The sequence below is a fragment of the Gouania willdenowi genome, chromosome 4, assembly GCF_900634775.1.
Source record: "Gouania willdenowi chromosome 4, fGouWil2.1, whole genome shotgun sequence".
Classification (NCBI taxonomy): Eukaryota; Metazoa; Chordata; class Actinopteri; order Blenniiformes; family Gobiesocidae; genus Gouania; species Gouania willdenowi.
Window position 1 is genome coordinate 43,444,198 of NC_041047.1, and position 17,989 is coordinate 43,462,186.

Sequence of the window (17,989 nt, forward strand, 5' to 3'; positions counted from 1 at the left end):
GAAGGGTTGTCAAAGGCCAAGGGCTCAACTACATGATCTTTGTTGATGGGATAGATTTCGTCAGTAAAAAATGCAACAACAAACAGATCCAAAACTGTATGCAGATCACAAAACAAACCCAACCTCGTTGTAAAGTTCACTGGACTTCTCAATTCTCATATATTAACTGGAAAAGAACCTGGATGACATCTTTTCAATTCTTAATCAACAATAAAATATGCGAAACCCACTTTCAAATTCTTCACCTTTACTATCCCACCAACAACTATTTTTGGAGATTTTTGGAAATTGACATAAACTACATTCTGTCATTTACATCTTGAAAATATTACTCACCTGTTTTTTTTAATGTCCAATAACTATTATGGAATTAAATAGAACATGGTCATACACAGAAAACTCATAATATAATAGAGCTAAAAATGGAAAGCATCATTACTCACATCACTCATCTATATAGAAAAATAGAATTACTAACCAACATTCATACTGATCGGAAAATACCACATACATGTAAGCAAAATTCTCAGTCAATACCCATAACAAAAGTCTTCTTAGCCGAAATAAAAAAAATATATAACCAAACATTCTACTAATAAAAACACCAAAATCCTTTATAAACATCTACAACGAATACGTCACCACAACTTTGTAACTGCCGTTTGTTTCTCTGATAACGTTTGAATGTTCCGCCGGACGTCAATCGGTACGTCATCATTTAGCGACTCGTCACCTAAAAACAGCCGATTCAGTGCAGCTTCAGTTCTCAGCATGTCTCGATTCAAAAGGCTGGGAAATGTGGACTCTCTGAAAGGCTTTCGGAAAGAGACGGAGAAGGAAATATCGGTTCCTCACGGTCTGCTGCAGGCGGCCAGAAAGAGCGGCCAGCTCAACCTGTCGGGCCGAGGGCTGACTGAGGGTGAGGCTTCACCCTCTCATCAACACACCCAAACTAACTGACTGACTACTGCTTTCATCATCATGCCCTTAGTAAACAGCAAGTGCCTGTTTCTCTTACAACGGCTTCATATTAATGTCATTTGCTTTAAATAAATAAATAATTCATTCATTTAAATTAGTAGAAGAGCGTGAATACCTTTTAACGTGTCCTGATGCTTCGTTTTTAAATAACAACTCTAGGAAAGATCATGGATTCGCTCCATTATTAATAGGATGTGAGCATGTCAAAGATATGGCAGGACCTTTTCAGGAGGACAGTTTCATTTGGCGAGCCTTTTTAACATCTAATCAGATATGTCTCACATATCCAAAATGCACTTGTTAATATATCAAATGGGAAAATATAATTATTTCTTGACATATGGATATTCAATTGTAGATATTTATAAATGTTATTTTTTAATAGTGAAAAAGGAATTACTTATACAATTTAGTTTTGACTAGCTAAAATGTAATTACTACATGTAAATATGTATTTGTAACATGTCAATTTTTTTTTATAGATTTCAAAAATGTAATGAGTGAAAACTAAAGTGCAAGTAGTAAGCCCTACTGGTTAAATGTTACAACGTTCTGTATGAGGTGCCAAGTGTAAAAATGTATTATAAAAGTTGTAGCTAACACATTTTCATTATTTATCTCACTTTTTTCATGTTTAGCACATTTTCCTACATTTAACACAACATTTAACCACATATATAGAGGTAAAAAAAAAACATTAAATCTAAATATTTAAATCTAAATATGTTATATCTAAATGTTAAATCTATATCTAAATATTTAATCTAAATGTTATGTTATATCTAAATGTTAAATCTAAGTCTAAATATTTAATCTAAATCTAAATGTTATATATCATATCTAAATGCTAAATCTTATATCTAAATGTTTAAATCTAAATGTAAATATTACATGTTAAATCTAAATGTTATATATCATATCTAAATGCTAAATCTTATATCTAAATATTAAATCTACATCTAAATGTTTAAATCTAAATGTAAATATTACATGTTAAATCTAAATGTTATATATCATATCTAAATGCTTAATATTATATCTAAATGTTAAATCTAAATATTAAATATAAATCTAAATGTTTAAATCTATGCACTTGGTTTTTTTAGATGAGACCCCTGGCTTTGGTAGTTTTAATACTGGTCTATGGTGTTGTTAAGATGGCAGAATGAGTAAATACAGTCCAATAAGCCGAATGTGCTCTGTCTCTCTCTATCGCTATCTCTCTCTCTCTTAGTCCCTCAGAACGTGTATCGTCTAAATGTCGACACACCAGAGGAAGTCAAGCAGAATGTTTCCTTTGCAGCGTCAGACGGCTGGTGGGAACAAACAGACCTTACCAAACTGCTGCTCTCATCCAACCAGCTTCAACACTTGTCTGATGACATCCGCCTCTTGCCTGGCCTGATTACACTGGATGTAAGAAGCCGTTATGTTGGAAGCTTTGTGTCAATGCAAGAAGAGTCAAAACGCTGCTTTCAGTGCTTTGTTGTTGTTGTTCGATGTCAGCCGGTCATTATTATTTGTAAACTCTAAAAAAAACTGCATTTGGTTGGAAAAGTCTAGTCCAGTTAAATAACTATATTATCCAAACATAAATATTAGCATCCATTCAAAAATAATGCAATTAAAATACATGATATTTCAATTTGTGTTGCAAAACTGCAAAAAAACAAAATTTGGATTCATGGGATTTAATGGACATCAAAGGTTGGCCCTTAACAGGGATGTTATATATAGTTGGGAAAATATCTAAAATATCATCATCAACTATTTAAAAGATATTCCCAATTTTTGGTTAATTTCAATAAATAGAAATTTATATTTTTAAATATTCCCAAAATTCCCATGGAAATTTCCACCCCTTTGCAGTCCTGATTTCAACATCATCTGCTGTACACCGAAATGTGTGATTAGCTGATGAGGAAATAGGGCGGGACTCATGAAGTATGGAGATATTAATACTATTTTTAATTGAGTTATGTTTGCTATATGTTGGATTCTTATGCTTTTTCTTTGCTCGTTTTTCTTCTAATATGTTTCTAACCACTCCTGTGGTTACCTAAATTCTGTTTGGCAAAGTGATCTGACACTGACAAACCATTTGAACCGTTAGCTCAGACGCTGCAGAAAGAAGGGGAGAGAGGAGAACACAAATAAAGCATACATGACTTTACACGTCGTTGTCAATGCATGTGTTTACTACATTTACTAGGTGCACTAGAAAAGGTTCCCCTGCATCCTAAAGGGGAAGACCAGAATCACCTAATAATTCTTTCATCACAGAGAATCTGGAGTAAAATCTTCTTTCTTCTGGCAGCTTCATGACAACCAACTGAGCAGCTTACCCAGTGCTGTAGGAGATCTGCAGGAGCTCCAGCAGTTACGACTCAGGTACACCAACAGGTGGCAGTATCACAGAAGGTTGAACAACCTTTCACATAGGGCTGGGCGATATGGCCTTTTATAAATACCGCGATATTTTTAGGCCATGTCACGATACACGATATATATCTCGATATTTTGCATTACCCTTGAATTAACACTTTGATGCACAAAATCACATCAGTATGATGATTCTATATGTCTACATTAAAACATTCTTGATCATACTGCATTAATATATGCCAATTTTAAACTTTCATGCAAAAAAGGGGATATCACAACTAAGTCAAAGTTGACATAACTGTATTTATTAAACAGTGAGTGGCTCAAACATAAAATTGTCAACAGAAAGTGCACGTTCTGTGCAAAATTGTCAAAGAGACATTTCAAAACAAGACATTAGTGCAGGATGCAACTCACATGGCATTTCAAAACACAAAATTAAAGTGCACTTTTTGTACATAATGCCACTACAATATTTTAAAACAAATAGTGCCCTTTTGTGCATGTTGTCATTAAGATGACATTTCAAAACAACACTAAATTTAAGTGCACCTTTTGTGCATAATGCCACTAAGATATTTAAAAAAAAAAAAAAAAAAAAGTCCGCGAGTTTAACGGTATGGTCATTTTCAACACCGCACAGACTACAAGCTGCAATATATCGAGTATATTCGATATATCGCCCAGCCCTACTTTCACAGTAATTCTTCTCCTTTATGGCTGTGGAAGAGTGAACCTCTGTAGTGATCAATGTGTTCTCTAAAGTAGTGGTTCTCAAACTTTTTTGGTTCAAGTACCCCCTTCCTCTTATATCTGAGTCCAAGTACCCCCTTTGTCCAACTTCAACATTTTACTCAGAATTCTATGAAAAAGGAACTATAGAGTATAATGATGGAATGAAGGAGTGATAACAGACATATGAAATAATCCCATTGTAAATAAGTAGAATGGAATGAATGAAAATATTTTTTTATAGTTTTTATCATTTCTGGTCATTTCCCTCTTGGTGTGGTACAAAGACTCACCCTTGTATTTTCAGTTCAAGTTTTAATCAAGGTAGTTTTCATCGTCATTATTATGATTATCATTTTTGACTAAAAGGAAACATAAAATCCCATACTTTTATGTTTTAGTTTGTTAATTTTCACTTTCTCAAGTACCCCGTAGTGCCATCGCGTATCACAATTTGAGAAACACTGCTGTAAAGAAGTGGTTTAATTTAGCATATGTCCCAGTGCTACTTTTGAGATGTCCAGTTACTACTAAAGGCACCATGTGTTTATTAAGGTTAGGGGATGGTTGGATATTGGAATAGCTCTTTTTTAACTGATACAATGTTGGAAACTTCAATGTAAGAAGTCATTGTTGGATGTGTTGTTTTTCATCCTGATGTCGTACATCAATGTTCATGACCTGAAAAGTTACAATCTGTTTGGCAGATAATTTTTTGTTTGTTTATGTTTTGGTTTGTTTCCGTGAGCCAGTAACAACCAGCTGGCATCGTTGCTGGTGGAGGTGTGTTCTCTGAAGAGCCTTCGCAGCCTCACGCTGCAGAACAACCTCCTGGAAAGCCTTCCTGAAGAACTAGGGCAGTTGGAGAACCTGACGGAACTGGTACTGAACATTTCCTGATGCGCTTTTGGAATGTTGTCAGTGATTGGTTGTGTTTGATGCAGGACCTGTCCAGTAATCTTCTGAGGGAGCTGCCTGTAGGCTTTGGATGTCTCACCACTCTGCAGAAAGTCAACCTTGGTCACAACAAGCTTCAATGTCTCCCCGACTGCCTGTCCCAGCTAAAGAGTGAGGCCAGCTTTACTCACTCTCTCACTCACCTATCATTAGGGGTGTGAAAAAAAATTGATTTCACGATATTTTTTTTTTTTGGGTGCCGATTTAAATTGATTTTTTTATATATATATTTAATCAATATTTTTGTGTATTTGTGCAATATTTCAGTGATTACAATGATTTCAATGTGTTCCAATGGTTAGTTGATGCACTTGATTTCATGATGGCAGTGTGTAATGCCTGCAATATTTATGTATGGTATGTATTGTATTCTTATATAATCTGTTCAGATCAGTGTTTAAACTGACACAATTACATATATTATTGTTTCTTATTTTTGTGCATTGTCAGTATCTCAGGGAGCTTTGTCCTTAATGTTCTCACTTACAATGCCGTCATTATGTTGTCATGGTTACTTTGAGACTTCTACGCAGGAGTTTCAGTGAAAAGAAACTTGTTGCACTTTATTTTATGATGACAGTGTGTAACTTTTTTTTTTTTTTTTTCAGTGAAAATGTGCAAAAACACTAATAATAAAGAATAAATAGGATGTTTTGAAGCAAATAGTTTTGACTCAATTTATCCTCTGAATGATCAATATCTTCTGATGAACATATACAGCAACTTGATTTTTCATCTCTACGTTTAATTTTGATATTAACTGATAACAAGATATAGTGCGATATTATATTGCTATATCGTATTGTATTGCAACATCCTTGCCAATACTCACCCCTACTTATCTTAGTATGGTGCTGAAGACTTCATGAAGACCCCTTCAAATCCTCCTTCATAATGATGAGTTTTTCAGTGACACACTCCTGAATGTGTAGAATCATGACCCTGTGCGTAGTATAGCGAGTGTCGCTGTGTCGGGCTTTGTGAAGTGGGTTAGTTTAGTTTACTGTTAGACCTCCATCAAACATCTGTAGTATGAACTTCATCGGCTCACATCGCTGATAAAGCTGACTCATGCATATCAAACCCTACAACTTGAAAATGGAATGTCAGTAAAGTTTCTTAGACATTGATGCACATAATTACTTCTACAGTCGATTTAGAAAATGTCATTAATCTGAATGGAAAATATTCTGAGACCATGTGATTATATGGAGAAATGAAAAGATTGAAACCACACTGCTGTTAATGTGTCCCACTGAGAAATGTTTTCACCAACTTTCTCTTGGCAGACGTGAAGTTGTTAGACTGCAGCAACAACCAGCTGACTGGCGTTCCTCCCAGCATGTCAGAGATGGTCGGCCTGGAGCAGCTTTACCTTCGACACAACAGGCTTTGTTTCCTCCCACAGCTTCCAGCTCCATCACTCAAGGTAATCATGGCAGTGAGAGGATTGCGTTGCTGGCCAACCACATTCAAATGCCGTACTGTCAGGTGGAGAGTGTTGTGGCATTGTCCTTGTAGGAGTTGTATGTTGGGAACAACCAAATCCAGCAGTTGGAGGAGGAGCAGCTTTGCTGTCTGAAAGCGATATCTGTGTTAGAACTGCGAGACAACAAGATCAAAGGCCTGCCCGACCAAATCACATCACTGAACACGCTAACACGTCTCGACCTTACCAACAATGATGTTTCAAGGTAGGCACTGCCTTCACCTGCTGCAAGTTTGTGTTTTGAACAATAGCATCCTTAAGCCACTGAGAGACACCACAGATTGCCGGTTCCTTCTGTAAGTGAGCAGTGACCAGGAAATATACATTGAGTACGGTAAATACTTGACATTGTTTGAGAATAATACATTTTCAGGATAGATATTAAGAATACACAGTTTAGGGTTAAGAGGCACCTTTTTACTAATAATTAGACTGCACAGATTCAACACCTTTTCCAAAAGTATATAATTAATGGACAGTGATGTATTGTCGAGTAAGCCATTTATGCTATAACCATTTGGAGTGTATATTAACTGTTTGAGTTTGAACAAAGGAGCAAGCTGCTGATCACTTCTCAACTGTTTTAAATTGGTCTGTATTTCACTTCTCCATGCCCGTAGAATATTTTCTGAGGATTCTTTGCACTTATTTATGAACAAGTTATGCAGTAAAGACACCTGTTGTTTGGACTAAAAATTATTTAAAGCTGTTTTCTCTAGGGTAGTTAAACATAATTATTGCCTTAGGCTATATATTACAAAACTCATGACCTAAAAATATTTGAAGAACAGTTTTTAGGAATGTCGTAAGTTGCTTGAAATTTCTGAAATGACACTAATTTATTATCCTTTTAAAAGTCAGACACCTGCTGCACCCTCATCAGCCCAAAATTTAAATCCAGTCTCTGCCCTGACTGGCCGAAAGTTATTGTTACCAAAAAGTGGTGTAAAATGAGATGGCGAGTTTTCCTCCACTATGTGAGCAAGAACACTGTACCATACAATATAGTGTCCATCAAGAAGGGTTTCCTTGTTTGTATGATCCTAGATAAGAACACATTTAGTTCAAAGCAGCCACAGATACTTTTCAACCTTCCAGTGAAAGGTTTAACTTAGAATGATTTGAGAGAATGGCAGTTCTATAAAACTCTAAACTTCAATCTTTGAATAAAACCTTTGTGTGTAAGTCTTCCAGCATCTCTCAGCCTGCTGCCTGACCTGAAGGTGTTGCTGTTGGAGGGAAACCCTCTGCGAGGAATCAGGAGAGACCTTCTCACTGTAGGTGACACAGAGCTACACAGGATGATAAATTAAAGGAAGAGGGAATGTTTGACTTTAGTATAAACATTACAAATGGGGCAACACATTTCCTTGCTGTAAATATGTACGAGTTTGTAAATGCTGTTGAATAGTTAACACAGCCGTTCTCACCTGGTTCAGGTTCGTCACCCACCAGCAATCCCAAACAAGCTACGACCCAAATCAAATACAATTGACTGATATTCAAATGTGTTCAATCAACAGGTACTCACCAGAGACATTAATAACTAACCTAGGTCACAACCAAAAACAAACAACGATAGTTTTCCTGTTTTATTGAACATGTAAAATTCTTCTTCTTCTCATTGAACGTTCAGTGCTGTTCCAATGCAGTCATCGTCATAGCAAAGGATGCTGAACTGTTTCCATTTATAGACAATCTGTCTTACAGAGACGTCTGTTGAGTGAGAAGGGTAAAGACAAACTTGGTGGGTTTTTTTTCCCCCAAAAGGCAGCTTTAAACACTATTGATCTCCTCTCTCACACTGACTGGACTCCAGGGGCCTGATTTACTAATTATTTTTTTGTGCAAATTTTACAGTATATGCTATTACACAGTGAAGTTGCTCCCCTAACAAGCAGTCGATTTAGTGTGTTTGCCTCTAGTGAACATTTTAATAATAATAAATAATTTTTGGCAGATCTGCAAAAATATTGGGGGTAAAGAAAGCAAACGGATCAGTTTAGCACACGACATGTAATGTGACTTCCTAAAGGCGCAACGGATTAGCGGGACCTGTTTTATGCATTCATTCTGTTTGACAGGCATGTTTTAATGCACAGCTTTACACCTCACATCTGCAGGCAGGGATTAGAGGATGAAACTTTGGAGAGAACTGATCTTTTCTGCTCCATCGTTTTTGGAACAAAATAAATCAAAAATAATAGAAACACTAATTTTGAGCTTTTGTCCATCTCTTCTTGTCTTCATGTGCGTTAATTTCTTGTTTTCCCACACATTGACTCTCACCAATAGCCCCGTTATGTTTTTCTTCTGCCATTATTCAGATTGTGTTTGCTGACTCTTCCTCTTTCACTAACACCTCTAACTGTGGTCATGCTCACTCGAGTTTCGCAGCACAAATACCGACTATAAACGGGTGTCTCCATCCGGGTGTGTACCACACTGAACATGGACCGCAGAAAGATAAGGAAAGAGGTGACTCAAGAAATTAGAAAGACATTTACAGACAAGCATCTTAAAGGTAAAAGCTTTAAGACCATCTCCAAGCAGCTTGATGTTCCTGTGACTATAGTTGCACATTTTATTCAGAAGTTTAAGGTCCACAGGACTGTAGCCAACCTCTATGGACGTGGCTACAAGAGGAAAAGTGAAGTCACTATTAGATTGCACCACCCGTCACTGTTTGAGCCAAAGTGGACTTAATGGAAGGACAACACAGTTGAAAGAAAATCATTATAAACCAAGACTGGAATTTGCCAAAATGCATATTGAGAAGCCACAAAGCTTCAGGAAGAATGTCTTTTGGACAGATGAGAAAAATTGGCGCTTTTTGGTGAGTCGCATCAGCTCTATGTGTACAGATGCAAAAAATGAAGCTTTCTTAGAAAATAACAATGTACAGTATCTACTGTGAAACATGGAAAAGGCTCAGTCATGTTCCGGAGCTGCTTTGCTGCATCTGGAACAGGCAATGAATATTATTTTAAAAAAGCACCTGAGATGTTACACTTCGATTTGTATTGTACGGGTTGGGGAAAAAATTTTAAATTCACTTGATATCGCAATTTGATTTGACTTGTTTGAAGCAGCCCGGTTCACAGATTAACCAGTTTGACATAAGCAATGCCATTTAAACATTTGTCTCCATCCTTTGTAAAATCGCAGACGTGACGGAATAATAAAGATTTAGGAACGATTTAATTTTCACGTCTTGACTTCAGTTTTTGTGCCTTCATTCAGTTTCTGCTTTTACACTAAAGTTTGCAGAATGCCACTCATTCTTTGTTGTAGATTGTGTTCTCTTTCATCATTAAAACCAAAGTACAATGATTTATATCTGCAGCTTTTAGGAGTCTTTTATCATCAGTGGATGTTAACTTTGATGGATTCTCTGTCTTACAGAAAGGAACCATTGAACTTCTGAGATATTTAAGAGGAAGAATTGAAGGTAATGTCCACTTATTACACCATAATAAATGATGATGGTTAGAGCTGCGACTATTCACAATAATTGACTAGTTACATCATGAAATAATAATAATTTGATTGACTTTTTTTCAATGAGACTCAAAGCGCTTCACAAAAACCATTATTCATTCACACCAATCAATGGTAAGCTGCCCTGGGGCATACTGACAGAAGCGTAGCTGCCCATTTTGCACCTATGGCCCTTCTGACCACCACCAACATTTATGCACAATTCATACCCATTCATACAAGGCAATGTGTTTGAAGTGCCTTGCCCAAAGACATGACAGTAACTTACACTAGATAGAGCGGGATTCGACTCCCCAACTCTTTGGTTGTTGGCTGACCCACTCTACCACTGATCCACGACCTAAGGTTGTTTTTGTGTAAAAATAATTATTGTTTGGGTGCATTATTTATATAAAAAAGTTCAAGAATGATTGAAGGCTAAGAGTACCAGTATGTTTCATAGCGGCTTCCGCAGTTACGTTACTGAGCAAGCTTTAAAACTGCAGACAGACGGAGCAGTCTTTGACATAGCAGAAACTCTTTGACTCTGTCAAACACTAGTCAGAGTTTACAGGGTTTCTGTCACAGGACGTGCATCAACTCAAGTAAAATGATTCATTAGATGAGACAGAGAGGAAATCAGAGGGAAGAGGTGCCTGTTTAATCAAATGTCTGTTAAATACTGCAGACACCGTTTAATCAAACACATCTGGTGACGTGTCGAATTTGTCATGGAATATGTTGATCAGCAATTAGGTTAAGGTTGCTTGCGTTTTATTTGTGTGTTTGGGGAACAGACGTATAGCACAAATATCTAAGCTTCCATGTAAAGAGTGTCTGTCCTTTAGAGCAGGGGTTCTCAACTGGTCTCACCCTGGGACCCACATTTTGCCACGGTCATTAAATCGCGACCCACTTTTTTTTAGAATTCAGTCAACCAAACTTAGTTTTTCAAAAATAGCTGTTGAAAACATGCATATATAATCTTTTTTAAAAAAAATAAATCTATATATTTTCCTGTGCAACATGAGCATGCCTGTCAAAAGAAATGTTTCTTTCAAAATAAGACAAGTCCAACTTGAGCTGATGTAAAAACATGTTACATTTATTTTGTTAAATCTGGCTCAATAGAGTAATTGTAGGATGCATGTCTTACCTATTGTTTTACTGGAAAATTCTCATTATTGATGCAACTGTTGAACGCTATAAGTTTGGCTGCACCTTAAAGCATCCTCTTTAACAGAGAGTCTATGATGTAGCACATGGTCAATCACTGTGGCCCTGGTTTAATCAGAGCACAGCTCTTGGTCTTCCTCTCCTTCCAATGAAAAATAATCAGAATTCACTCCTCTGTTTCTAATGAGGCCAAACACATATCACCTGAATCAGTTTTCAGCTACAACTATAGCTGTGTTTGGAATTACATTATAGTTTTATTTATTCTTAATTTGTCAATATTTTTGATATAATTTTCAATCGATTTCAATGTAGCTACAGCACACATCCACCAGGTTTTTCCCCCATTATTCTGTTTGGATCTTGTTTTTAACTGTTTTGAACAATGTGTGTTAGCATTTGAAAAATGTGCTGTAAAAGTTTAGTGTTTTGCAGGTGGTGAACTATTGACTGAGAAAAGACTTCATGACTTTTGGTGACTGTGGTCACTGAAGGCATTTCGTTTAAAAGCAAAGAGATTCAATTTAGTCCAAATGGACTTCTGCATTGCAGACTGTGTTTAAGAGGATTTAACATGTGACTTCAATTTGGACCGGTGCTTGTTAGCAATCGAAAAAAACTGTAATAACGGTTCTGTCTCCTTTGTAGAGAAACCTGATGGAGCTGAAGATGGACATGGCGGTTTGGCGTTACCCAGTGATGCGAGGATTAATATTCATGCTATAAAAACTCTGAAGATGTTGGAGTACAGGTCAGTCTAAAAAAATTAAGTCATAACATAAGTCATAAGGCTGGATTGTGTAGGATGTGTGTGCGTGTGTGTGTTCAGAGACAAGCAGGCAGAGAATATTCCTGATGAGGTTTTTGATGCTGTTGCTGACCATGGAATTGTAACTGTTGACTTCAGCAAGAATCAGCTCACCGCTCTGCCTCACAGGTACACACACACACACACACACACACACACACACACACACACACACACACACACACACACACACACACACACACACACACACACACACACACACACACACACACACACACACACACATTGATTGACTCACTGTGCTTTATTCAGGCTTCATGAGCTCTTTCCCACGCTGGCAGACGTTAATCTGGGTTTCAACAGACTGATGAGCTGCTCTCCAGATATCTGCCACTTATTCCAGCTAACACACATTGATTTCAGGTAAACAAACAAAGACCAAATGATGACATGACAATTATTGATGTTTATATATTATTTCCAACAATGTTGGCTTGTATCACAGTCTTCTTCAACTTTACTTTTTAGAATAATAAGGATCCTGATGATGATGTTCTTTACCTGCAGAAGATACTGTAGATTTAGATAAATTATTATTCTGGACAAAGGTTCAGATCACATCATGGTTTGGATTATTGTAGATGCAACTGATGATTTTTATTGTTTTCTGAAAATGTATTTATTTCAGACTATTTTCCAAAGACCTGATTCTTTTTAGAAATGCAGTTGGTTTAAAAGATAAAGTTAGCGTCTCTTTGGAGACACAGATTCATATTCAGAGTTTTGCTTTTGTCCGGCAGGAATAACCAGCTGACGGATTTACCTTTGGAGATGAACAACCTGAATAAACTACGCTCCATCATCCTTAAATACAACAGGTAACGCTTTATTTCAGCATATGCCACTGTATCACGATAAATACAGTTCTTTTAAACTTTATTTTACTAGTAAGGCCCTTGAGATCAATCTTGTTTCTAAGGAGAACTGACTAATGCTGCATTTGAGTGCACTCGGAACCCGGAAAGATCCAGGTCGTCAATTTCGACGTCCGAGGTAAATGCGTTTTATTCCGTATACTCAGAAAAAAAGCAAGTTTGGTTTTATATTTTTCGAGGAGCAAAAAAGACGTCATACTTGAACGCATCAGCGAGTGGAATCCTGCATGTTTCATTGAATCATAGACTGTAGAGTGCATTGAACATACTGGTATCATTACTTACGCAGAGCAACGTTCAAATGAACAGTGTGAATGGAAATACCGACTACAGAGTTATTCTTTACTTTTAGTAACATACATTCCAAATTAGATGACACGTAAAAATAAAAGTAGAGGAGAAAGTGTGTTTACGCCACCATTTTGCTAAAAAGTAATTCCGACCAACTCAGTGTGCTTGCATCCTGCCCGAGTCGGGTATTATCCGGGTTCCGAGTGCAATCGAATGCAGCAAAAGACAGAAAATAAAACATAATATCTAGTTTAAAATCCAGTTGAACTCTACTTTAAAATGTTTGTTAGTCATTTTAAATTCAGCCGGGGAAACAAAATGCTGAAGCTAAAGGGAAGTTTCGGAGGCTGTCCCATGACCGGTTGAAAGTGATGAAGGCCGTCCTGTTTAAATGAGGGCTGAGGAGAGTGAACACACACACACACACACACAATGGTAAATGGAGGTGGAAGGGGAGAAGAGAGAATTACAGAAAATGCAGCAGCCTGATAGATAAAGGAACTTGAGAACAAATACCGGTATGTCCTCTTTTCATTATATTTAGATTTTGTTGCAGATTATTTTTATGCTGATTGAGATGGAGGTTGGTCATGATGTCATCGCTCAGTGTATTCTGTCGGTACATGGACACGTCCGCGAGAGTGAACCAGAAACAGAACGTGAAGCCTGCTCATTTGAACAGGACAACATAAACAAGCAGGAGAAACCCAACGTGAGCTGTCTGTGAGAACATCATGAAGGGAAAAGAAGAATTGCAAATGCTACTATTGTTTTTAATTCATAGGCTGTATAGGAGAGCGTTCTACCATAAAGTGAGGGTGTTCTAAGGGTAGGGCAACTGTCGACTCCCAATTGAGTTTATTAATTTACTAAAACCATGATAAAGCTATTATTAAGTCAGTGATAGACAACATGTGGCTCTTTGTCTAAATTTTCATTTAATTATAAAACCTTATAAAAGAGAAAAACTTTTTACCTTTTTTTTGGCCATTTTGCAACTTCCTTTATCCCATTTTTCCCCCTTTTCCAAAAAAAATTGCTTTTTTGTTTTTTCAGATTTTAGCTTCCTTTTGACCATTTTTGCAAGTTCTTTTTGACACTTATGCAATGTTTTTGTCGATTCTTTAACCAATTTTTGCTACATTTCATCCAAATAAGCTACCTTTGGCCCAATGAATAATACTTGTTTCCTTTTTCCCTACATTTTGTCTATTCTTGTTCCACATTATGCTCTTTTTCGCTATTGTTTGCCACATTTTGCTCATTTAAGTTACCTTCTTGACTGCTTTTGGCCCATTTTAGTCACTTTTCACTCTTTTCTTGCCACATTTTTGCTACTTTTGGACCATTTTTTTGGCACATGTTACTCCTTCTTAACCTTTTCGGTATGGTAGTTTTGTCAAATGGCTGGCTGTGATTGGCTTGATCACCATTCAATCAATCTAACTCGGCTAGTACGTTTTCAACAATGAATCTCCCTGTAAAAAGTGAGGGGGATGAATTTTTGTTTTTATGAAAGTTGCATCCTCTCATTTCCCTAGGGTTAGACGCACCTGGCTGCAGCGATGAAATGAGCAGCAGCTTGGACAGGAAAAAAAAAAAGTGATTTTGGCTAAATCTGAGGGTTTGGATTTTTGTCTGTAAACCATTCAATAAGCAGCACTTTAGCAGAATTTTTAATTTGTATGTTAGAAACAATAATAATTTAATATGTCCTTGCCCTTTGACTTTAAATCTTGATATCGATCTGTGGTTAAAATGAAAACTTGGTGTCTCCTTAGTATCAGATGTTCATATTGTTCTGAAGCTCAAACTTTGGTCCTGTTGCAGGTTCAGGAGCTTCCCTAGAGTCCTCTATCAGATCCTGTCTCTTGAGACTGTGTTGCTCGGTAATAACCAGGTAAGTGTGGTAGACCCGAGCAACCTAATGAAGCTGGTCCATCTTTCAACTCTGGACCTGTCAAACAATGACCTGCTGAACATTCCCCCTGAACTCGGTCTGTGCACCAGCCTGAGGTAAGGAGTGTAGCTTGGCACTTAGCATCCTTTCATGAACACTTCACTGAGCACGAGTCTGCTTGCTCTTCTCTCCAGATGTCTCAGCCTGGAGGGAAACCCTTTCCGCACTCCCCGAGCAGCCGTGATGGCCAAAGGAACAGACGAGGTGCTGAAGTATCTGCGCAGCCGCATACCCACATGACCTGTGACCTGAAGGGACGAAAACATACCAACACTTGATTGGTGGCACTTTCTCATTTCCTAAAGCTTGGCTGTGAAATATGGGGATCATTTCTTTAATGGTGTGTAAATCTGTATTTGTCTGTATAAACAGATGAATGCTCATAGGCACAGTACAACTGTGCACTGCAGGTGAACTATTCTTATTGAGATGAAGAGAATCACGGAATGTTCAGTGGCAAACATGAAAGTGAGGCTGTTGAGCTGTGAACTTTTACCCACTATCTCATACACACTGTATGTAACGCACACGTTCTGTCCTCACAGCATTTTGTCATGGAAAGCCTTTCATTGCCTGCTTTAGTTTTTATTGTTCTTAATAAAAGAACAAAATGTTTGTATTGTTTGTGTCTCACATTTTAAAAACCACTACAGTCTTCTTCAAATGTATTTCAGGGTGTGTCATGTTGGCTCTGACTGGTCCCTGGCAAACATGCAGAATATCATAGACTAAAGGTCTGTTTCCGTTTATTTATCTTCTCCATTACAGACATCAAACCATGATCAACACACACAGCCCATTAAACAACCTACAGACCTGAAACATCCAAACAACCATTAATACACACACAACCACAAACATATAACACTTCCTTTTCAGCGAATAGTTACGTTACAAACAACTGGAGAAGTTTGACCTGCAGATTAATGTAACTGACTGATCCTGAAGCACAGCGTGACACAGATATTTACAAAGATATAAAAAAAACTTTAGAAAGAATAAGAGTCCAAATCCAGCAACTGCAGGTTCTACTTATTGGTCTCTGTTTCTTAATGCAACTACTTTCTGAAAATGAAGAAGTACCAGAAGGTAAGTGTGACATCATGCACAAACAAAAAATGCATGATGCTCAGTCTGTTAGAAAAGAGGGGAAGGATAATGGACCAGATGGGTAAATTGTTTCCAGTCTTACTATTCTATAGATTAGTGGTTCTCATACTCAGGTTCGAGAACTATGCAGGGGACCTTGAGCTGTATCTAGGTCTAAAATAATTTTAAAAACAATTATTCATTTGGTATTAACTACATATGGGGACCAATAAGCAGACCATCCAATAATTTGCAATTGATACATATTCAGCCAAACCCCTGCAAATTCTAGGCAGCCCTGCAAATCTGTCCAATCACTGCGTCCAAATAGTCCCTCCTATGTCCTTTACTATCCACTGTTACTTCACCCCCAGAAGTGATAAAGAGCGTTGAGTTCACTTTAAAGCTGATATCCAGAGTTTCTGGGAGGACATCGTGATGTCCTCCCCCTGCTTCTGCAATCTACCAGAAGAATGATACATAAACATAGATTTCTCACAAACTCTGAAAATTAGCGTTAAGCTCAGGAAAAGAGGCCCAATGCTTCCTTTTTACCTTAAACAACTTTAAATAATCTAAAACCCATTATCAAGTTATAACTGACATAAAACAGACACTGTGGTTCAACAAAAATGAATGAGAGACATTTTTATCCATGTTTTATTCAACATAATTCATATTTGTGAGTGTGAGCAAACATTTTCAATATGACGTTCTTTTAGTTTAACTTTTGTTCCTTGTAGCATCTTTGCCTTTGATTTATATTTAAACATTGTGATTTTTTAGGTGATAGCGGAAAGGGTTATAGGCTTAGTCAATTTTTGGAAATTTGTAGTTTTTTAATCCACAGCAGACGTCACTAACCTTTGTCAGTTTATTAAGTCACCTTGTTGAAGTGAGTGATTGTTAAAACAAACGTGATCACCTTTCCCTAACTCCTCTCCTAACACCTTACCTTAGTCCCGTGACGTCATCCACGGGGTTTTGGAAAGGAGAAAGGGGGGGCTATTCGACAGGCTAAATGGTGATTCCGGAGGGATTGAATTAAACAAATGTCTAGTATGTGAGAGTGGAAACAACTCACTGCTATGGCTGTCTCTCGATGGCTATAAAATCCAACCAAAAAAGTACTTAATGCTTTGTTTTCCCCAAATAAATATGAACATGTTTTGTTTGTTACTACAATGAACACATTTTAGGCAAGACATTACAAGTGGTCTTTATGTTCATTTCTACAATAAAAATCTCAAATATTTAAGTTTAAACGTTCAAAGAATATATCTTTGTGACAATTAGAGCTAGAAATGGCTGTAAATTGAGGTGAGAAACGTTCTCCCCTGTAAGGAGCTCATCGATCCAAAAGGTTGGAGAACCCTTGACAGCTCACTTTCAGCTGATGTGACGTTACAACAGCTCAGTCTGCTCTACTATTAGATGAGCCTTCAGTCATAGTTCAGATGTGCATACTCATCTTCAGCGACTTTTTCCTGAAAGCCGATCAAGATCTTCCTCTCCATCACTTAAATGTGCATGGATGGTGTCAATCCTTTTTACTGAACAGCAGAAGCCACAGCACGTCTGTCAGGACTGGTCACACGACACGCACCACGCACTCCAAGGGAGCAGAGAAAAACAACTTCCGAAGAGATTTAACCAGAACATCCAGTTTTACTATTGCAACAAAACATCAACAGTAGAGTCAAACCAATGAACAGTTGTTACTATTGTCTTACATTCAACAAAAC

The 17,989-nt window shown here is 37.3% G+C and overlaps 1 protein-coding gene across 2 annotated transcripts; it reads left to right on the forward strand.

The window, feature by feature from the left end:
- The first annotated feature begins 694 nt into the window (after nt 1-694).
- On the forward strand, nt 695-15,770 carry lrrc40 (leucine rich repeat containing 40). Of its 2 annotated transcripts, XM_028444404.1 has the most exons (15): nt 695-919; nt 2,216-2,397; nt 3,299-3,372; nt 4,851-4,980; nt 5,043-5,166; nt 6,345-6,484; nt 6,577-6,749; nt 7,731-7,821; nt 9,950-9,995; nt 11,849-11,951; nt 12,030-12,137; nt 12,282-12,392; nt 12,770-12,847; nt 15,026-15,211; nt 15,290-15,770. In XM_028444404.1, exons 1-15 carry the CDS (start codon nt 772-774, stop codon nt 15,393-15,395), a joined length of 1,800 nt encoding a protein of 599 aa, XP_028300205.1. In that variant the 5' UTR covers nt 695-771; the 3' UTR covers nt 15,396-15,770. The 2 variants fall into 2 exon arrangements, 1 of the variants encoding a protein (XP_028300205.1); XR_003673899.1 differs by lacking the exon at nt 15,290-15,770 and having other exon boundaries at nt 12,770-13,907; nt 15,026-15,144.
- The last annotated feature ends 2,219 nt before the right edge of the window (nt 15,771-17,989 follow it).

Excerpts from the sequence above, each read along its gene's own strand:
- lrrc40 (XM_028444404.1), top strand. The coding sequence starts at position 772 with ATGTCTCGATTCAAAAGGCTGGGAAATGTGGACTCTCTGAAAGGCTTT. Across the intron at positions 7,822-9,949 it reads TCAGGAGAGACCTTCTCACT|AAAGGAACCATTGAACTTCT; the intron begins GTAGGTGACACA and ends TCTGTCTTACAG. Across the intron at positions 12,848-15,025 it reads ATCATCCTTAAATACAACAG|GTTCAGGAGCTTCCCTAGAG; the intron begins GTAACGCTTTAT and ends GTCCTGTTGCAG.